General features: G+C 34.9%; 1 protein-coding gene across 2 annotated transcripts; it reads right to left on the minus strand.

Annotated features, from left to right (window-relative positions):
- On the minus strand, nt 1-2,377 carry LOC140812499 (NADH dehydrogenase [ubiquinone] 1 alpha subcomplex subunit 6-like). Of its 2 annotated transcripts, XR_012113681.1 has the most exons (3): nt 2,106-2,377; nt 117-429; nt 1-79 (listed from the first exon to the last, which is right to left on the minus strand). XR_012113681.1 is itself a non-coding variant. In XM_073170779.1 (2 exons), exons 1-2 carry the CDS (start codon nt 2,319-2,321, stop codon nt 247-249), a joined length of 399 nt encoding a protein of 132 aa, XP_073026880.1. In that variant the 5' UTR covers nt 2,322-2,377; the 3' UTR covers nt 1-246. The 2 variants fall into 2 exon arrangements, 1 of the variants encoding a protein (XP_073026880.1); XM_073170779.1 differs by having other exon boundaries at nt 1-429.
- Between the last annotated feature and the right edge of the window lie 12,134 nt (nt 2,378-14,511).

Consider the following 14,511-nt stretch of genomic DNA (forward strand, 5'->3'; position numbering starts at 1 on the left):
TACAAAACCGATTTTTAATTTTGCTAAATTAAAATGGACAACAACTTCTCTTACAAATCCCATAAAATTGGACAACTTTCTATTACAAATCCCATCGAATAGAACACTTATCCAACAGTAGGAACAACAATATGCAAATTAGGAAAATGAATAGAACACTTATCCAACAGTAGGAACAACAATATGCAAACGGATTACTCCTTATTACACCTTCAATCAAAAGGTAGATGCATGAATAAACAAGGTTTAGAAGTAATTGCCTTTGTAGAAATTTCTCAGGAAATCAGACGTACCATCCTTGAATCCTATATCATGGGTTAAACCATGACGACCTATAACATACTGGCCGATAATGTGGTGTCGCTGCTTTGAATGCTCCACAATGTTATTCAATTCCTCTGTTCCCTTGAAGAGCAACATATCAATGACCTGTAGATTCAACTAGAGTAATGAGAAAATGGAAAGTGCAGAATAAAATATTTATTTTATTGCCAATATTTTGAGTTAATCTCAAGTACAGTTATGTCAAATAGATGTTAACTCCAGGTATGCTTATAAATCAAAATGCAACTAAATACCAAAAAAAAATTTTAGAGTATGACATTGGGATTCCTAGATTATATTTCTTCTATAAACTTAGTAATTAATAAAAACCTGTAACGATTTCGAATTCATCAAATCCTAATAACTGATTTGCGACACTTCTGTCATCAAATGCCTTGCGTAAATTAGTTAGGATCAGGTGTTCGTATTTAAACACATGCAGTAAATTTGTACAATCACTTTCTTCGAGAGGTCTAGACCTACTTTCATAAATCACATTTTTGGTTTTTTGATAAACTGGTGGGGATTCGCATAAATCCCCACCACGACACAAGGTTCAAGTTTATTGATTATAGTTTCCAACACCAACAGACTGACCTTTTAAGTTTTAACCAATGCAACATCGATTAATGTATAATAGCATATGAAATGAAGTGTGCCATATTCTGAAATAAAAGCGAATCAAGTAACTATTTTTTGTCTTGAATTAAGTCATGAATTTTTGCAACAAATAGTAAATGCCTGCACATGTCCTCTTCAAGTACTCCCTTGTTTGGTTGGTTAGGAACACCCGGTAAAATTGTGGATGCTAAGTCCTTTCCGAAGAGAAAGGAATCACGATATCTTATTGCTTTTAAACCAGTTGTGACAAGAGAATTTGTCTAGAATAAGGACAGGGCAAACGGATGCATCTGAAACTTGATCAACTCACCCCCAACAATACGATTACAGTAATTTACAATTCTTGTCAAGATTCCCTTTTCAAATGTTTGCCACTTCATAATACAAAGTTAGCCACAAATTAATTAGTTCTAGTCTGTTGCTCTTTACATCCAAACTGCTCATCTATACTGATGAATTTGCAAGACAGAGAGTGTAGCCAGGAAATTGTAGCACAACGAAAAATGTTGTATTTACAACAGATTCTCGGTAATTTCATTAAACATCCAAATCTAGTACTATTTTGACCTGAACCTTTTGTTAAGCATGATTGCATTTTGTTTAGTTGTTAGCATGAAAATACAGCGAGAAGAGAGCTCATTCCTAGCCTCAAGCCTTCATCAAAACACAAATTTTTTTCGACTTTCAGTTTGTCCAATTGAATGACTCCTTTGGCGCAGTTGTCACATACAAAACTCCCAAAAACTACAATCGCTTCTTGAATAAGCTTCTATAATATGACTTCAATTTTGGTACTTCTAGATAAGGTTTCTCAAAATTTTGTTCCAACTTCACTTACTCATGCATGTGTGTGGGTACAAGTAAAATTTGATCGTAACCAGTCCCTATTGGCAATTTTACTAATCTTCACATATATATCCAATTTGATCAGGATTAAAAATGTATCAAACATAAGCAGGAACATAAACAATACCGCTTTTGGTTTCAATTATTTAAGCTTAGGTATGATCTAAGAGCACACTGATTCACAAGCATTCTTCTAGTCTCTCGCGCGATTAATCGAACTGAGTAAAATTGATTCACTAATCTGAAAAATCGAAAAGAAATGTACACATTCAACGCATTATTTCTAGATAGAATAAGAGAGTGAGGAAGCGAACCTTGGGATTGGTGAGGTGAGCGTTTTTCCGGATCTCGGAGGCGACGGTGGAACGGAGCTGGGAGGGGGAAACAACGTCGTCGACGTTATAAATTTCCATGATGGAAGGGATCGATCGGCAAGCTGTCTTGAAAAACTCGAACACGCGCTGCCGGGCCTCGGCCAAGCTCACCGAGTTCGGCGGCACGCGCACGAACCTCACCGATGACGTCATCATTTTTTCCTTCGTTTTATTTCCCAAATGAGCATCCCTCCCTTTAAGGCCTAAAAAGATCTCAATGGGTCCGGTTTTATCCAGATCCATAATGGATTCGTGTGTATATGATGGGTTTAGACATATTAAATGGGTCATGGGTGGGTCTCGGATCCAGTTTTTCAGGCCCGTCCGGATATGTGGCGGGTTATGGGTTTTATAATATTCGCCCCATACCCGTCCCATATATGTGGATATTCTAAGATTTTAGTTGTATTAATTTACATTTTTTTAGTATTTCACCTCAACCATAACGATATTAGTTATTTCTATGTCAAGTGTTACCTTTGAATCTGCTTTTAGCAATAGTGGGAGAATAGTTGGTTCTCATCTTAGTAGAGTTAAATATTGCTTACTTGTTGATTTTATATTGATCTGTTTAAATTATAGTATGACTTATTTTTGGGGATGTCAAGATTTTTTTGAGAGCTAGTAACTCTTTTTTTATGTAATTCTTTATGTCGTAAAAATACTTTGTTTGTTATTATTAAGTGTGGCCGAAAACATGAATTAATTTTCCCCAATGATGTATTTAGAGGTTTGTCTGTTTCATAATTCAGTCATGTGAGAAGAAATATTACTTTTTTATTTTAAAAAATTCGGGTCTCACGGGTCTACCCGGCCCCGTTTCGTATTCGAAGTAGAGTGGGTCCGAAAAATATCTAACCGAGGTGGGGCGGGTAATGGGTCAAAGTTTTTTTCATGAAGAGGGTCTTGGGTTTAGCTAAACTCGTCCCATACCCACCTCATTGATATCTCTAAGCTCTTTCCATAATTCATCCCAATTGAAAAAAAGAAGAGAGATTTGATTTTTTTTAACTCGTGTAATCAAAATTATTTTAAAATTAAAAAATTAATTATTATTTTTAATTTTTTTATACTAAAATTGAAATTTTATTTTTTATATAAAATAAAAATTAAAAGTTTCAGGATTAAATTTTTTTTTTTTATCGTAGACATTATTTTATTTATTTTTATTTACTTTAAATATCTTATACATATATATGCAGAGTTAGATGTAGTGCTGTTTGTATACAAAAATTGTCGAGCGTGTCAGACACATTATCATGCTGATTTTTTGATTTATTCGACTTCTTCAACGAAGGACGTGGATCACGATTCGATTAATGGTTTTAACTATCTCGTTGAGCCACACAAACTAATAATTTAACAGAAAAAATTCACGAGCCTCTAATTTAATTGTGTTGTTATGAATTAAAATAATACTTTTACAATCAAAATAAGAAAAACAGAAGGAATATACTAAGTTAAATGTGATAGACAGAAAACAAGTGAGTTGAAATTGGAATTTGCAGAAACTTTGTTGTAAAACTTTTGATAAGATTGTTGACTCATTTGGCGAGAGCTCTTTTCTGATTATTTTCAGGTAAAAACTTGTGTGAGACGGTCTCACGGGTCGTATTTTGTGAGACGGATATCTTATTTGGATAATCCATTAAAAATATTACTTTTTATGCTAAAAGTATTACTTTTCATTGTGAATATTGATAGGGTTGACCCGTCTCATAGATAAAAATTCGCGAGTCCATCTCATAAGAGACCTACTCTTATTTTCATATGCTCTTGTTCATTCTTTCAGGTGGATCCTTTCATTTTTCCACGATTCTCTGACTTCTCCTGTAGTGGTAAATTTTTTCGGTTACTGAAAATTTTCTCAGTGCATCATAGGATTTCCTAATTGGACCTTGTCTTATGGGCTTTAGTTTTTTGGGTTTGCCGTATTTTGAGTCCAACAAATGCTCCCTAGCCAATTTGACTATTTAAATAACCATCTTTAATGATATGATTGAATCTTATATAAATTTTAAGGATTTTATTTTGAGTAGGTCTTATGTGAGACCGTCTTACGGATCACAATATGTGAGACGGGTCAACCCTACCCATATTCACAATAAAAAGTAATACTCTTAGCATAAAAAGTAATACTTTTTCATGGATTATCCAAATAAAGATCCGTCTCACAAAATACGACCCGTGAGACCGTCTCACACAAGTTTTTGCCATTATTTTATCATATTTGTGTTTGTCTGGAATTTTTATTCCTTATTTGTGCTTATTTGATTTCATTTTATCTTATTTATATATTTGACCAAAAGGTGAAAAAAATTTAATTTTGGAGATAAGATAAAAGAATTTTTATAATTAAGTAAATAATTGATGAATTTTTTTTTATTTATTTTCCATACAAAACTTCAAAGACAACAAAATATCAAAAGATTTATGAATTGATGTGAGAGTATTGAGGCTTTGGAAGAAAATATGTGCAAATCTTAATAAAAAAAGAAGTTTATTTGTACAATCTTATCAAAAACTTGAAATTTACGTGGGCTTCAAGGTTTTGGAATACAAGGCCCATTAAGGAAGATAATAGCGGGAGCCGGGAGGAGAAGAAATAGAACGGACATTAGAAACTTCATGCAGAAACAACAACAGAGATAAAGGAGCAGAAGGTAGAGGAAGGGGTAAATGATAGAAGTTGGAGGAAGATCTCAATACACGCCAAAATTACTTAGATTTCTCTCAATCTTTCTTGATTATGTGTTTTTTAATGAATTTAAACATAAGTTTTGACTTTTTCTTTTGAACTTATGGAGTAGACTTTCATAGACTCGAAGCCAACGATATAGGTTGGGGGATCAGAAGCATTCTCAAGTTAGTATTCAAGTAAGTAACACCCCCACTCAAATGATTAATTCAAGGATCATGAAATTCGTATTTCCACCTAAATCAATTTAAAAATAAGAGTGTAAATGGTACAACAACATAAATTTCCAATACCACTAACTAAAATTCAAAGGAGAAAGGTTGTTGCTGCAGAAGGTAAGAAAAATCTAAGAAGGAAAGTGCAGAATTAGAGGAAGTAAGATCGAGGATGATAAAAAAGTTATTGAGCAAAAGAACGGGGATGATGAAATAACACTTGGGGAAAATTTCAAGAAATGAGAGGAATGAATTTTTGGGTTGGACATATCGAGATACTAATAGAAGATTTTTAACTGGAAAGTAAGGAAACACGAGATATAATAGGAAATCCTTGGCCGGAGGGTTGATGAATCAACATTATCTTTGAGGATATCCTTATTTAGGCCCAAAAGAATGTGGTCATCCTATGGATGATCACCGACTACATGTGTAAGTGTCCTATGGAAGAAATAAATCTAAGAAATGATCGAGAAAAATGAAATACCCTTTACTTTTTAACTTTAAAATCCTATTTTTTTTTTTTTTGTAATCATAAAATTCGAAACACTCATTTAAAATAACTCAACCTTTAAAACTCTTAAATGCATAAAAATCCGTAAATCGTCAACCACCAAAATCATACATCGACTTTTAAAATAATACAAAACTAGAATTCAAAATAAAGCAAAACTAAATAAATAATTCTCAAAATCATTACGTAGAAACTTTAAATACTAATTAAGTGTGGAAAATAAAATTCACTCGGTAGTGTACAGCCGGACTCGATCCACTCAAGCGTCATCATCTCCCTCAAAATTGTCCGCACCTACAACCATCCAAACCTAGTAAGTCTAATGATTAAGCATGTTCTAACCATACGTAGCAAATAATACATATACAACCACATGATTTAAAATCACATTTTCATTTAAAATAAGCTAATATAAATTTGTAAGCGTAAATAATCATAAATCATAAAGCTTTTCATCATCATATATTATTTTGGGTAAAGTTTGATCCTTGGAAGTGAATAGTTATAATAATATCATCATGTGGTCGACTGATCAGTCTTAGCTCACCATTGTACATGGGGGTAGGCGTCGGCAACTTTCGTCACTGGGCCTCACCAAATATGGAAATACGATCGTCGGCCTCTCTATGGGGCCTTCTCCGATAAACACGCTCCCTCTGGGACCTTTTCCCTTACGATATCCCCAATCATATCAGATCATATTTGTCACAGTCAATTCACATTCTTCAAAATATTTTCTTTTCCTTTTATTTATAAAATATCGTATCATTCAAAACTCGTAAAATAACATTTTTCAAGAAATATCGTACATCTTTAGCATATATTGTAAAATACAATTTGTTTTCATTATAACCATTTAAAAATATCATATATCATGTATTATGATTCTTCGGGATACCGTCAGACCTTTCGTACTACCCAGGATGTAAAATGACCATTTTACCCCTGGAATCCAAAATTCTCGATTTTGACTTTTTCTTACTTTTCTTGACTCGAGCCTATCCCAAAGGATAATATAAGCTTAAATTTTTTTGAGCTTTAATATTTTTCTTAGACGTAAACCCAAGCCTTTCGATTTATTTAATTAATAACTAAGCCGTGAAGGTTTTAAACCCGAATTATTCCAAACTTAATATTTTCTTCCAAAAATTTATACATAAATTTTTCATCCCTAAGATACACCCGTGAGCCACGAACCAATCCCCATGGACCATGGTTCGAACCCATTCCCTTCCCATAGCCAAAACCGAAACTTAAACCGTTTCCTAAGCCACGTTTTTCCCAAAACTTTCTAACCACCCTCGAGCCATCCCGGACCCGATCGAACCAGACCATAGCCTACTGTCCTGGACCCTCACCGACTCGCCTAGCCTAACCATAGTCATCCTGCGCGTGGTCCATTCCTTGTTCTTGCACAAGCCGCATACCTAATTCTCCTAAATGGGTTGTGGCTGCCACCTACTCGTCTATCGCCAATTCCAGCCACCCTAGGACCCTCCCAGCATCTGGACGCAGCCAGCACAGGGCCACGACCAAGCCTGGTCGAGCCCTTGTGCGGCTGTGCTCCACCCGATCCATGGAAACCCCAAAAACCTTAGGTGCACAAGCTTCTTCCCATACACCTCCTTCCTTCTTTGGCCAACCTTCTCCTAGCACGTCTAGGACTCTCCCTTGGACCCCTTTGACAGCCCTTTAATGTTTCTAAATGGAAGCGTGTCCTTTAAAATTCATAACACGACTCAAACAAGCATAAAAATGTCAAAACTTTGAAAAATATTAATCCAACCGTGAAATAATTTGATCAATGTATCATTCATGCTTAAAACATAAATCATGCACAATATTATTTGAATGGTGCAAAAAGAAGGTTTAGAAGCGTGCTTTTGCATTTAAAACACTCGAAATATGAATACCGAAGTGGTGGAACGTTGATCACGAATGGAGGACGATTTCTATTTTTTTCTACCATTTTTTCTTGTCAAAACCCCACCAAAAACCCACCTTGGGATGCGGTGGAATCGAGTGATCGTTGTTGGAAGGAAGAACGATAAATAAAATCGAAGAACGAAGGAGAAAAACATTCGGAAACTCCCTTGCCAAGGAACCCAAGTTCAGCAGCTATTCATTCCTCTCTTTTCAATTTGAGTTCACATAATTTGTGTGTGTTTCAGTGTGTGTAAGTGTTTATGTGTGTGTGAGAGACTCTTTTAAATAGAATTTAAAAAGGTTTCCTAAACACTTAATTAATGGGCTTAATTAAGCATAGGTTTTTAAATAATTAATTAGGCCCATTAAAAATAATAAAATTATTAGGCCTCGTAATAAAAGATTTAAAAATATCTATTTCCCAAAAATCCTTTATAAAATACATAAAATTCCTTGCTCTCTCTAATTAATTTAAATTTGACCTTAAAAATACAACAATTCTTAAAATATTTTAAATAAATATTTCTTAAATAAAAATAAAAATTTAGCTTTTAAATCTTTAACACCTTAATCGTCTCCGATCTTTCTTCCCCGGACAACCCCGATATTCGTTTGAAAATCTTTATACTGTGAAACCAAGCAAAATTACACAATTAATCATTTATTGACTCAAAAAATATCATTCATGCATCCAAAATAATTTAATTAAAATATTTTAGTAATTTAACAATTTTCATGCATGCGGTCCACGTGACTGATTTTCGGACGTTACAAATCCTCCCCCTTTAAATAAAATTTCGTCCTCAAAATTTTTCTAGTCTTGATTATTGACAAGCTTAGGCTCTCTCATTCAATTCATACCTAACCTGATTGGCTTAAATTTTTGCTTTCTGTCATGCTTTCGTTGCGTACTCTGATATGCCATCTTCTATTTTTATACATTTATACCAAATTTCTTGATCTCAAGAAAATCAAATGTTTAACTAACTCTACATCCTCTATCATTTATAAATCCCAAACTGCCATAAGTTATTTCATCTTCCCAAAGATTAATTAATTGGTTGACTTTATCTTAATTCGGGCTGATCGTATAATTTAATTTTCCCAAAATACAATTTCGATCCACAGTCATCTTGTATTATCCATGATTATAAAACACCTTAATGACTGATACTTACTAAAATCTCATTCATATATGTCAAACATATTGTCCTTTACACTGTCATCAATTTTTTTTCTTAAATCCCAAACATTCAAAGTACTTAAATTATTCTAGTCTATCGTGTCACCATTTCACATCATGATTTAATTATAAATCCTACTATAAAACCAAACACTTGTATGTAACCTCGGAACCCAAGATCATGTCAAATGACCTTACACTTACCAAAATCTTATCATCATAAGGAAGAAAACTTTTATCCACCTTCCAATATAATTTACTTTTAGTATCGTATAAACGTAAAGCTTATTATATTATTCTCTCCTCGATTCCTATCTATGTTCTGTGACTTATTTTACGTAAAGTAGTTATCTATTGATTATCCCAAAAATTAGATTACATTCCTTAACCTGAAAATGTCATTCCTTAATTTATTATAGTCAAGATAATTCGAGGCCCTACATGTCCAATTTAAGTGTTTAGCATCCTTAAATCCCAACATATGCAATAAATGTCTCCTGACAACAACTATATTCTTAATCACCAATTAGAACCTGGATTCAAAATTTCATAATCTTCACAAATAATTATTTTATGACCCTATAAGTTATTTCTTAATAACTTTTAACAATTCCCCAAATGAATTCATCCGTATAAGTAGCGACAAAATTCAAAAATAGAGATTTTTGTACCTTAGAAATCATAGTAATCGCAGTGTCAACCCAACAATGAAATTTTTTCTTTTAACTTACTTCCCCAAATTTCGCAACTATCTCGTTTAGTCCCTAAATAATATTTTTCTCAAATCCTATAAACTGAAGCTTGCAAAAATTATACGAACTCCAATATTCTTAGTTTGTATTCCTCGAATTCTTCATAACATTACTTCAATAGTTTTACGTCTAATATCCTAATATAAACGAATTTCATTTACTGATTTTCTCCTTCGGTCATTTTTTCCTTCAAATATCTTACTAAAATTCTGAAATCTAAAGTACAACTTTCCGATACAATAGCAATTGTAGAACCAAAAAGTATTTGCATCTTACGATAAAAACCAAAAATAATATTGTTGATTAAATCTTATATTTAATATTTATATTCTTTGTATTTCACGAGATATGCTTACAACACCAGTAATACAATTTTAATTCAATATAATCTACTATAATACCAAAAATTATTAATTTGAAAAATCTTACATTCTCATCAAAATCGCTAGTACCAATATTTCTCATTCCTCCTAGGACATCCCCATACCTACATATTTGTCTAACTTCCTTAATCACAATTCCTTATATAACCCTTAATGGGTAATTTATTTGCCAACTACATTCAATTAGACTCTTTTATTTTTCTGAAAATTACAATCTAAATCCCAAAGTTCTCATATTATTTGATTAAGTCTAAATTATCGCATTCCTAGCCCCTCAAACTATCAAATTTAATGCAAAACGTTTCCCATACTTTCAAAATTGCTAAAATGACCCCATAATTTTCCTAGAATTTGCAATCAAGACCCAAAAATTCTCGAATTTTCAAATTTAGCCCCAAAATTTTTCATTTTAGCCCTCCTAGGTTTCAGATTCACACAATTAAGCACCTATATTTTTGAATTATAGCGAAATCATTCCCAATATTTTCGAAAACTAGCCATTAAGTCCCTCAAATTTTAAATGATTATAATTCAGTCCCTAATGTTGAGGATCGAAGTTGAGTTTAGAGGGGGGGTGAATAAACTCTACTCGTTTTTCGTTCTGATGAGGTACTAAAATCCTGTTAAGGATAGTAGTTGATCTTGTGCGAATACTTTCACCTGATTACAATAAAACGTGCGGAAACAATCTGATGAAGTAGTTGAAAAACAATAAAACAGTAGGCAGCAGTTGTTTATGGAAGTTCGAAGATAAACTCTTCTATGTCTCCCCTTCTTCTGTTTCCAGAAGGTATAACTAAAAGACTTTGGATATTACAGTACAACTCTTGTACATACCCACTTCAGAAGGACTTACACCTCAGCCTACTGAAACTCTTAGTTTCTCAACTCACAAAAATGCGAAACACAAAGTTCTGAAAAGACTCTTTTCAGATTACAGACTCTTCTGACAAAGTATAAATAATGTAAAGATCGTGAAGAGTGTAAGAATCAGTAGCACAAGATGATCTTCAAAAGATCAGATATAAGCTATGAAGCGTGTGCTACTTTTCTTTGTGTTGAACTTTTAAATTCTCAAGGAATTTTGATATTTGTCTAATAAGAGAGAAGCTTTGTTCCTTGAAGAATGATAATAAGCGAAGTGTCGTGTCGAACAAGGATTTGATCCAAGTATATATAATCGACTGAGTTCAACGTTCACAATCAGAGTATGTCTTCAGATAACTGATACAATCAGCTTTATTACCGAAAGAAGTTCCTGCAGAAAAGCTATAAAACAATCAGTCTTGTTTTATACTTAATTGGGTAAAGTGCATTAAATGACTCCGTATAGTATTTAATGCTGCAATTAATACTAGTACTAGGAACTCCTTAACGGTAACAATTAAGATAGCAACGTTAGAAAACGTTCTCTACTGGTTTTGTATTGTTATCCCTTTCTACTGGTTTAGTTATAGTAGATCAGCAGCTACTGATAAGTTATTCTATTGTTCTGGTCTGCTGGTCTACTGGTCTTAGTTATCATCGCCACAATAAAATTCATGTCTAACAATTTCCCCCTTTGTGGTGATGCCAAAACCTAAACAGTAGAAAGTTGTTAAATAAAACAGATAATCATTTAAACAAACGGATAATGACAATAAAGTAATAAGAAGAAAAAAAATCAATCGGTTCCAATATCCCTGTAAATGATTTCTTCATTCTGAGGTTCTTGATCTCTTCTGTTAGAAGGTTCAGCCTCATCTTCTGTTTGCCTAGCTCCTGCTTGATCTCCTCTATCTCCTCTATCTTCCCCCTTTTTGGCATCAGCGGCAACCACATGGGCAAAGAGGTCATTCAGTCTGCCGGAAATATTTTGGATGCCATCGGTTAGCATCTCCAGATACGGGGTCTGAGAAGAGATGCGATTATCCAATGCCGTGATAGATTGATTTTGAGAGTCAATCTTGGCATCCAAAAGTTCCACAGAAGTAGACAGTGATCGAAAGAGATCATCATGATCAGTGACTCGAGTGATTATATCATTTTGAGCAAGCGTGATGGTGCCGTGAGTTCTCGAAATAACTTGTCTGAAAACGACGGTTTCAGCATACATCTTGTCCATGGTGTCCTTAGTGTTATAGATGTGTTTGCCCATTCGTTCTCTGAAAGATTGAGCACCACTGAATTCCGAAATATTTTCACAAGATATACGTTTCACTAAATCAGAGATGTTGTTGAGTTCGGTTTGTAGAGGCTCAATCTGATGTTCCAGGTTAAATGCATCTGATTCCGGGGAGGGAGTTCGCGCAAGAATGCGTTGTTTAATCTCAGAAAGACGAGAGTTCGTCTCAGTCAAAACAGGAAGAGAGACAGTCAACGCAGTAGAAACAAGATTAGCATCCATCAAGGCAGTAGAAGGAGCAGGGTCTGCTGTGCTTTCTGCTGGAATTGCAGAAACAGTAGGTTCATCAGCAATCATGGGAAGAGCGATTTCTTCAGTAGGAACGGCCAAGTCAAAGGCCAAAGCTTCTTCTGTTGGTGCAATAACAGCCTGTGAATCTGAAGGTGCTTCAATAGAAGGTGCAGAAGGCTGTTCCAGAAGAATGTTCATTTCTGCTTGATGAGCAGCAGAAAACATCTCTAAATTCGGCAGTAAAGAAGTAGCATCTGGTTCTGCTATATGTTGCCCTGGGTTAGGAGAAACAGAAGGGGGCAATGATCGAGGATAAAATTCCTTCTTCGCAAGGCCTCGATGACATTTTCTGTTTTTGCCAGCTGAAAAATCTTCTTTTCTGCATTCATCATCTTGCCATAATTCCCTTTTGTTTTGAAGTAAGCAAAAGAGTGGAATAGTCGGACAGTATGCCATTCATCAAAGAAACGCATGTCATCGTTTGCAGAGGTCTCAATCTCGGCTAGATGAAGATCAACGCCGGTGGTGACAATAGTCTTGTGACCAAAAATAGGTGGTTCTTCAACCATTTTCCCTTTGCCTTTGACAGAAGATGAAATAGGCACGATGGGTCGAAAAGCAGAAGACGCGCTTGCTGGTTCTCGAATAACTATTCCAGATGTTGGCTTAAAAACAGTAGCAGTAGAAGGTGCTGAAACAGACGCAGTATCGTGTGCAGTCGAAGAAGCAGTTGATCGAGCAGAAGGAACCGCTTCTGGAAAGACCTGTCGAATAGGTACTTTCTCAATTTCAGACAGTGCTGCTGTCTTCTTAATCTTAAGAATGGTGCACGGTTTCTTCTTAGCTGGGGTTGGCACTGCTGGTGGAACAGCAGCAGCAGACTCTTCTGATACTGTTTTGTCTGAATCCGTCGAAATAACCACTCGTTTCTTTGAAATTTTCTTTTGAGGTTTTGAAGCCTCAGAAGCAGTTTCCCCAATTTCCTTCTTCAACGCAACAAACTTCGTCACGGTTGGCTTAGGCCTTAAAGCCAGTACATTTGCAGCATCAATCATGGTGACTGAAGTAGCATCTAGATCACTGGTAGAGGCAAAACTAGCATCTTTGAGCAAAGCGCTGATCTGAACAGCAAAACCAGAACTCCTCCTGACAACCATATCCTTCATAATTCTGAAAATAAAATGACTCCAGTCCACCTTAATCCCCTTAGTGATGGCAGTCATTACTTGAACCTTCTCCTTCGTCAACTTGTCGAAGGTGCCAGCTTTGATCAAAATAGCTTTAGCCACAATATCGGCCAGAATCTGATATTCTATTTTGAGCAATTTCTTGTGACAAGAAGGAGACACTTCTTCTCCAGATGCTGAGAAAGAGCTGAGTGCAACAGACATATCTGTCTTGGAAATATCAGAACGTTCAGATGTACCTGAAAATGGAAAGAGGAAGGTTGCTCCTAAGTGTGCGGCATCAATAGAGATAGATGCATCTCCTTGAGTATGAACAATCCTTCCTTCATGCAATGTTGCTTTAGCGTAAAATTCCAGAAGAGCATTTTTGTAAATAACTGCTGGTGCTTCCAAGAATTTTCGGAGTCCCGATTTTTCAATATCCTGAAACATTTTCATGAGATTCGCATCCTTGATGTTGAGAACCGAAGCAAAGTTAACTTGATAAGCGTTAAGAGTGTATGCTCCAGCCATTTCTGTATGTAGATAAAATTGGATAAACTTTGCAGTAGTTAGAGATGATATGAGAGAAAGCAGTAGCTGAATAGCGATAGATATGAAACAGTAAAGGTGAAAAGGTGAAATTTGAAATAGATATACAGCCGTCAAATAAACATAAGGACACGTGTCAGTATGTTCTTGGTTGAGTGTTTGAAAAGTTTTGCAGAAACTGTCAGAAATACGAATGATTTGAAAATTTTGAAAAAGGGCGGGCTGTCCAGACGGTTACTAAAAAAAAATCAGAATAGAATTTGTCATTTTATGATAACGTCTGCTGGAAGTTTCAGGGTGCTGAAATATTTAAACACTTTGACAAAAACCAGCAGACTTGAAGTTTTATCGAAAAGACAAACATTCTCTCTGTTTTCTGAAAAGGTGTCTAACTCTTAGTCTGACTAAACTACTGTTCCCCCTCGGTAAATGCAATTAATAAGTGGTCATAATTGCGACAAGTGACTCTTGGCCATCTCTCAATCTGAGCCATTGAAAATGAACAGTCGCAATCTTGCGATTCGCAAGAGTCTTTGTTCCCTCTATAAATACCTGCATATCT

Source organism: Primulina eburnea, chromosome 1, assembly GCF_022965805.1.
Source record: "Primulina eburnea isolate SZY01 chromosome 1, ASM2296580v1, whole genome shotgun sequence".
In the NCBI taxonomy this organism is placed as follows: domain Eukaryota; kingdom Viridiplantae; phylum Streptophyta; class Magnoliopsida; order Lamiales; family Gesneriaceae; genus Primulina; species Primulina eburnea.

What these genes read in the sequence shown, in the direction of transcription:
- LOC140812499 (XM_073170779.1), bottom strand. Translation starts at nt 2,321, where the DNA reads ATGATGACGTCATCGGTGAGGTTCGTGCGCGTGCCGCCGAACTCGGTG. An exon ending in CTCACCTCACCAATCCCAAG is followed by an intron (nt 430 to 2,105) that starts GTTCGCTTCCTC and finishes TTGAATCTACAG; the next exon opens with GTCATTGATATGTTGCTCTT.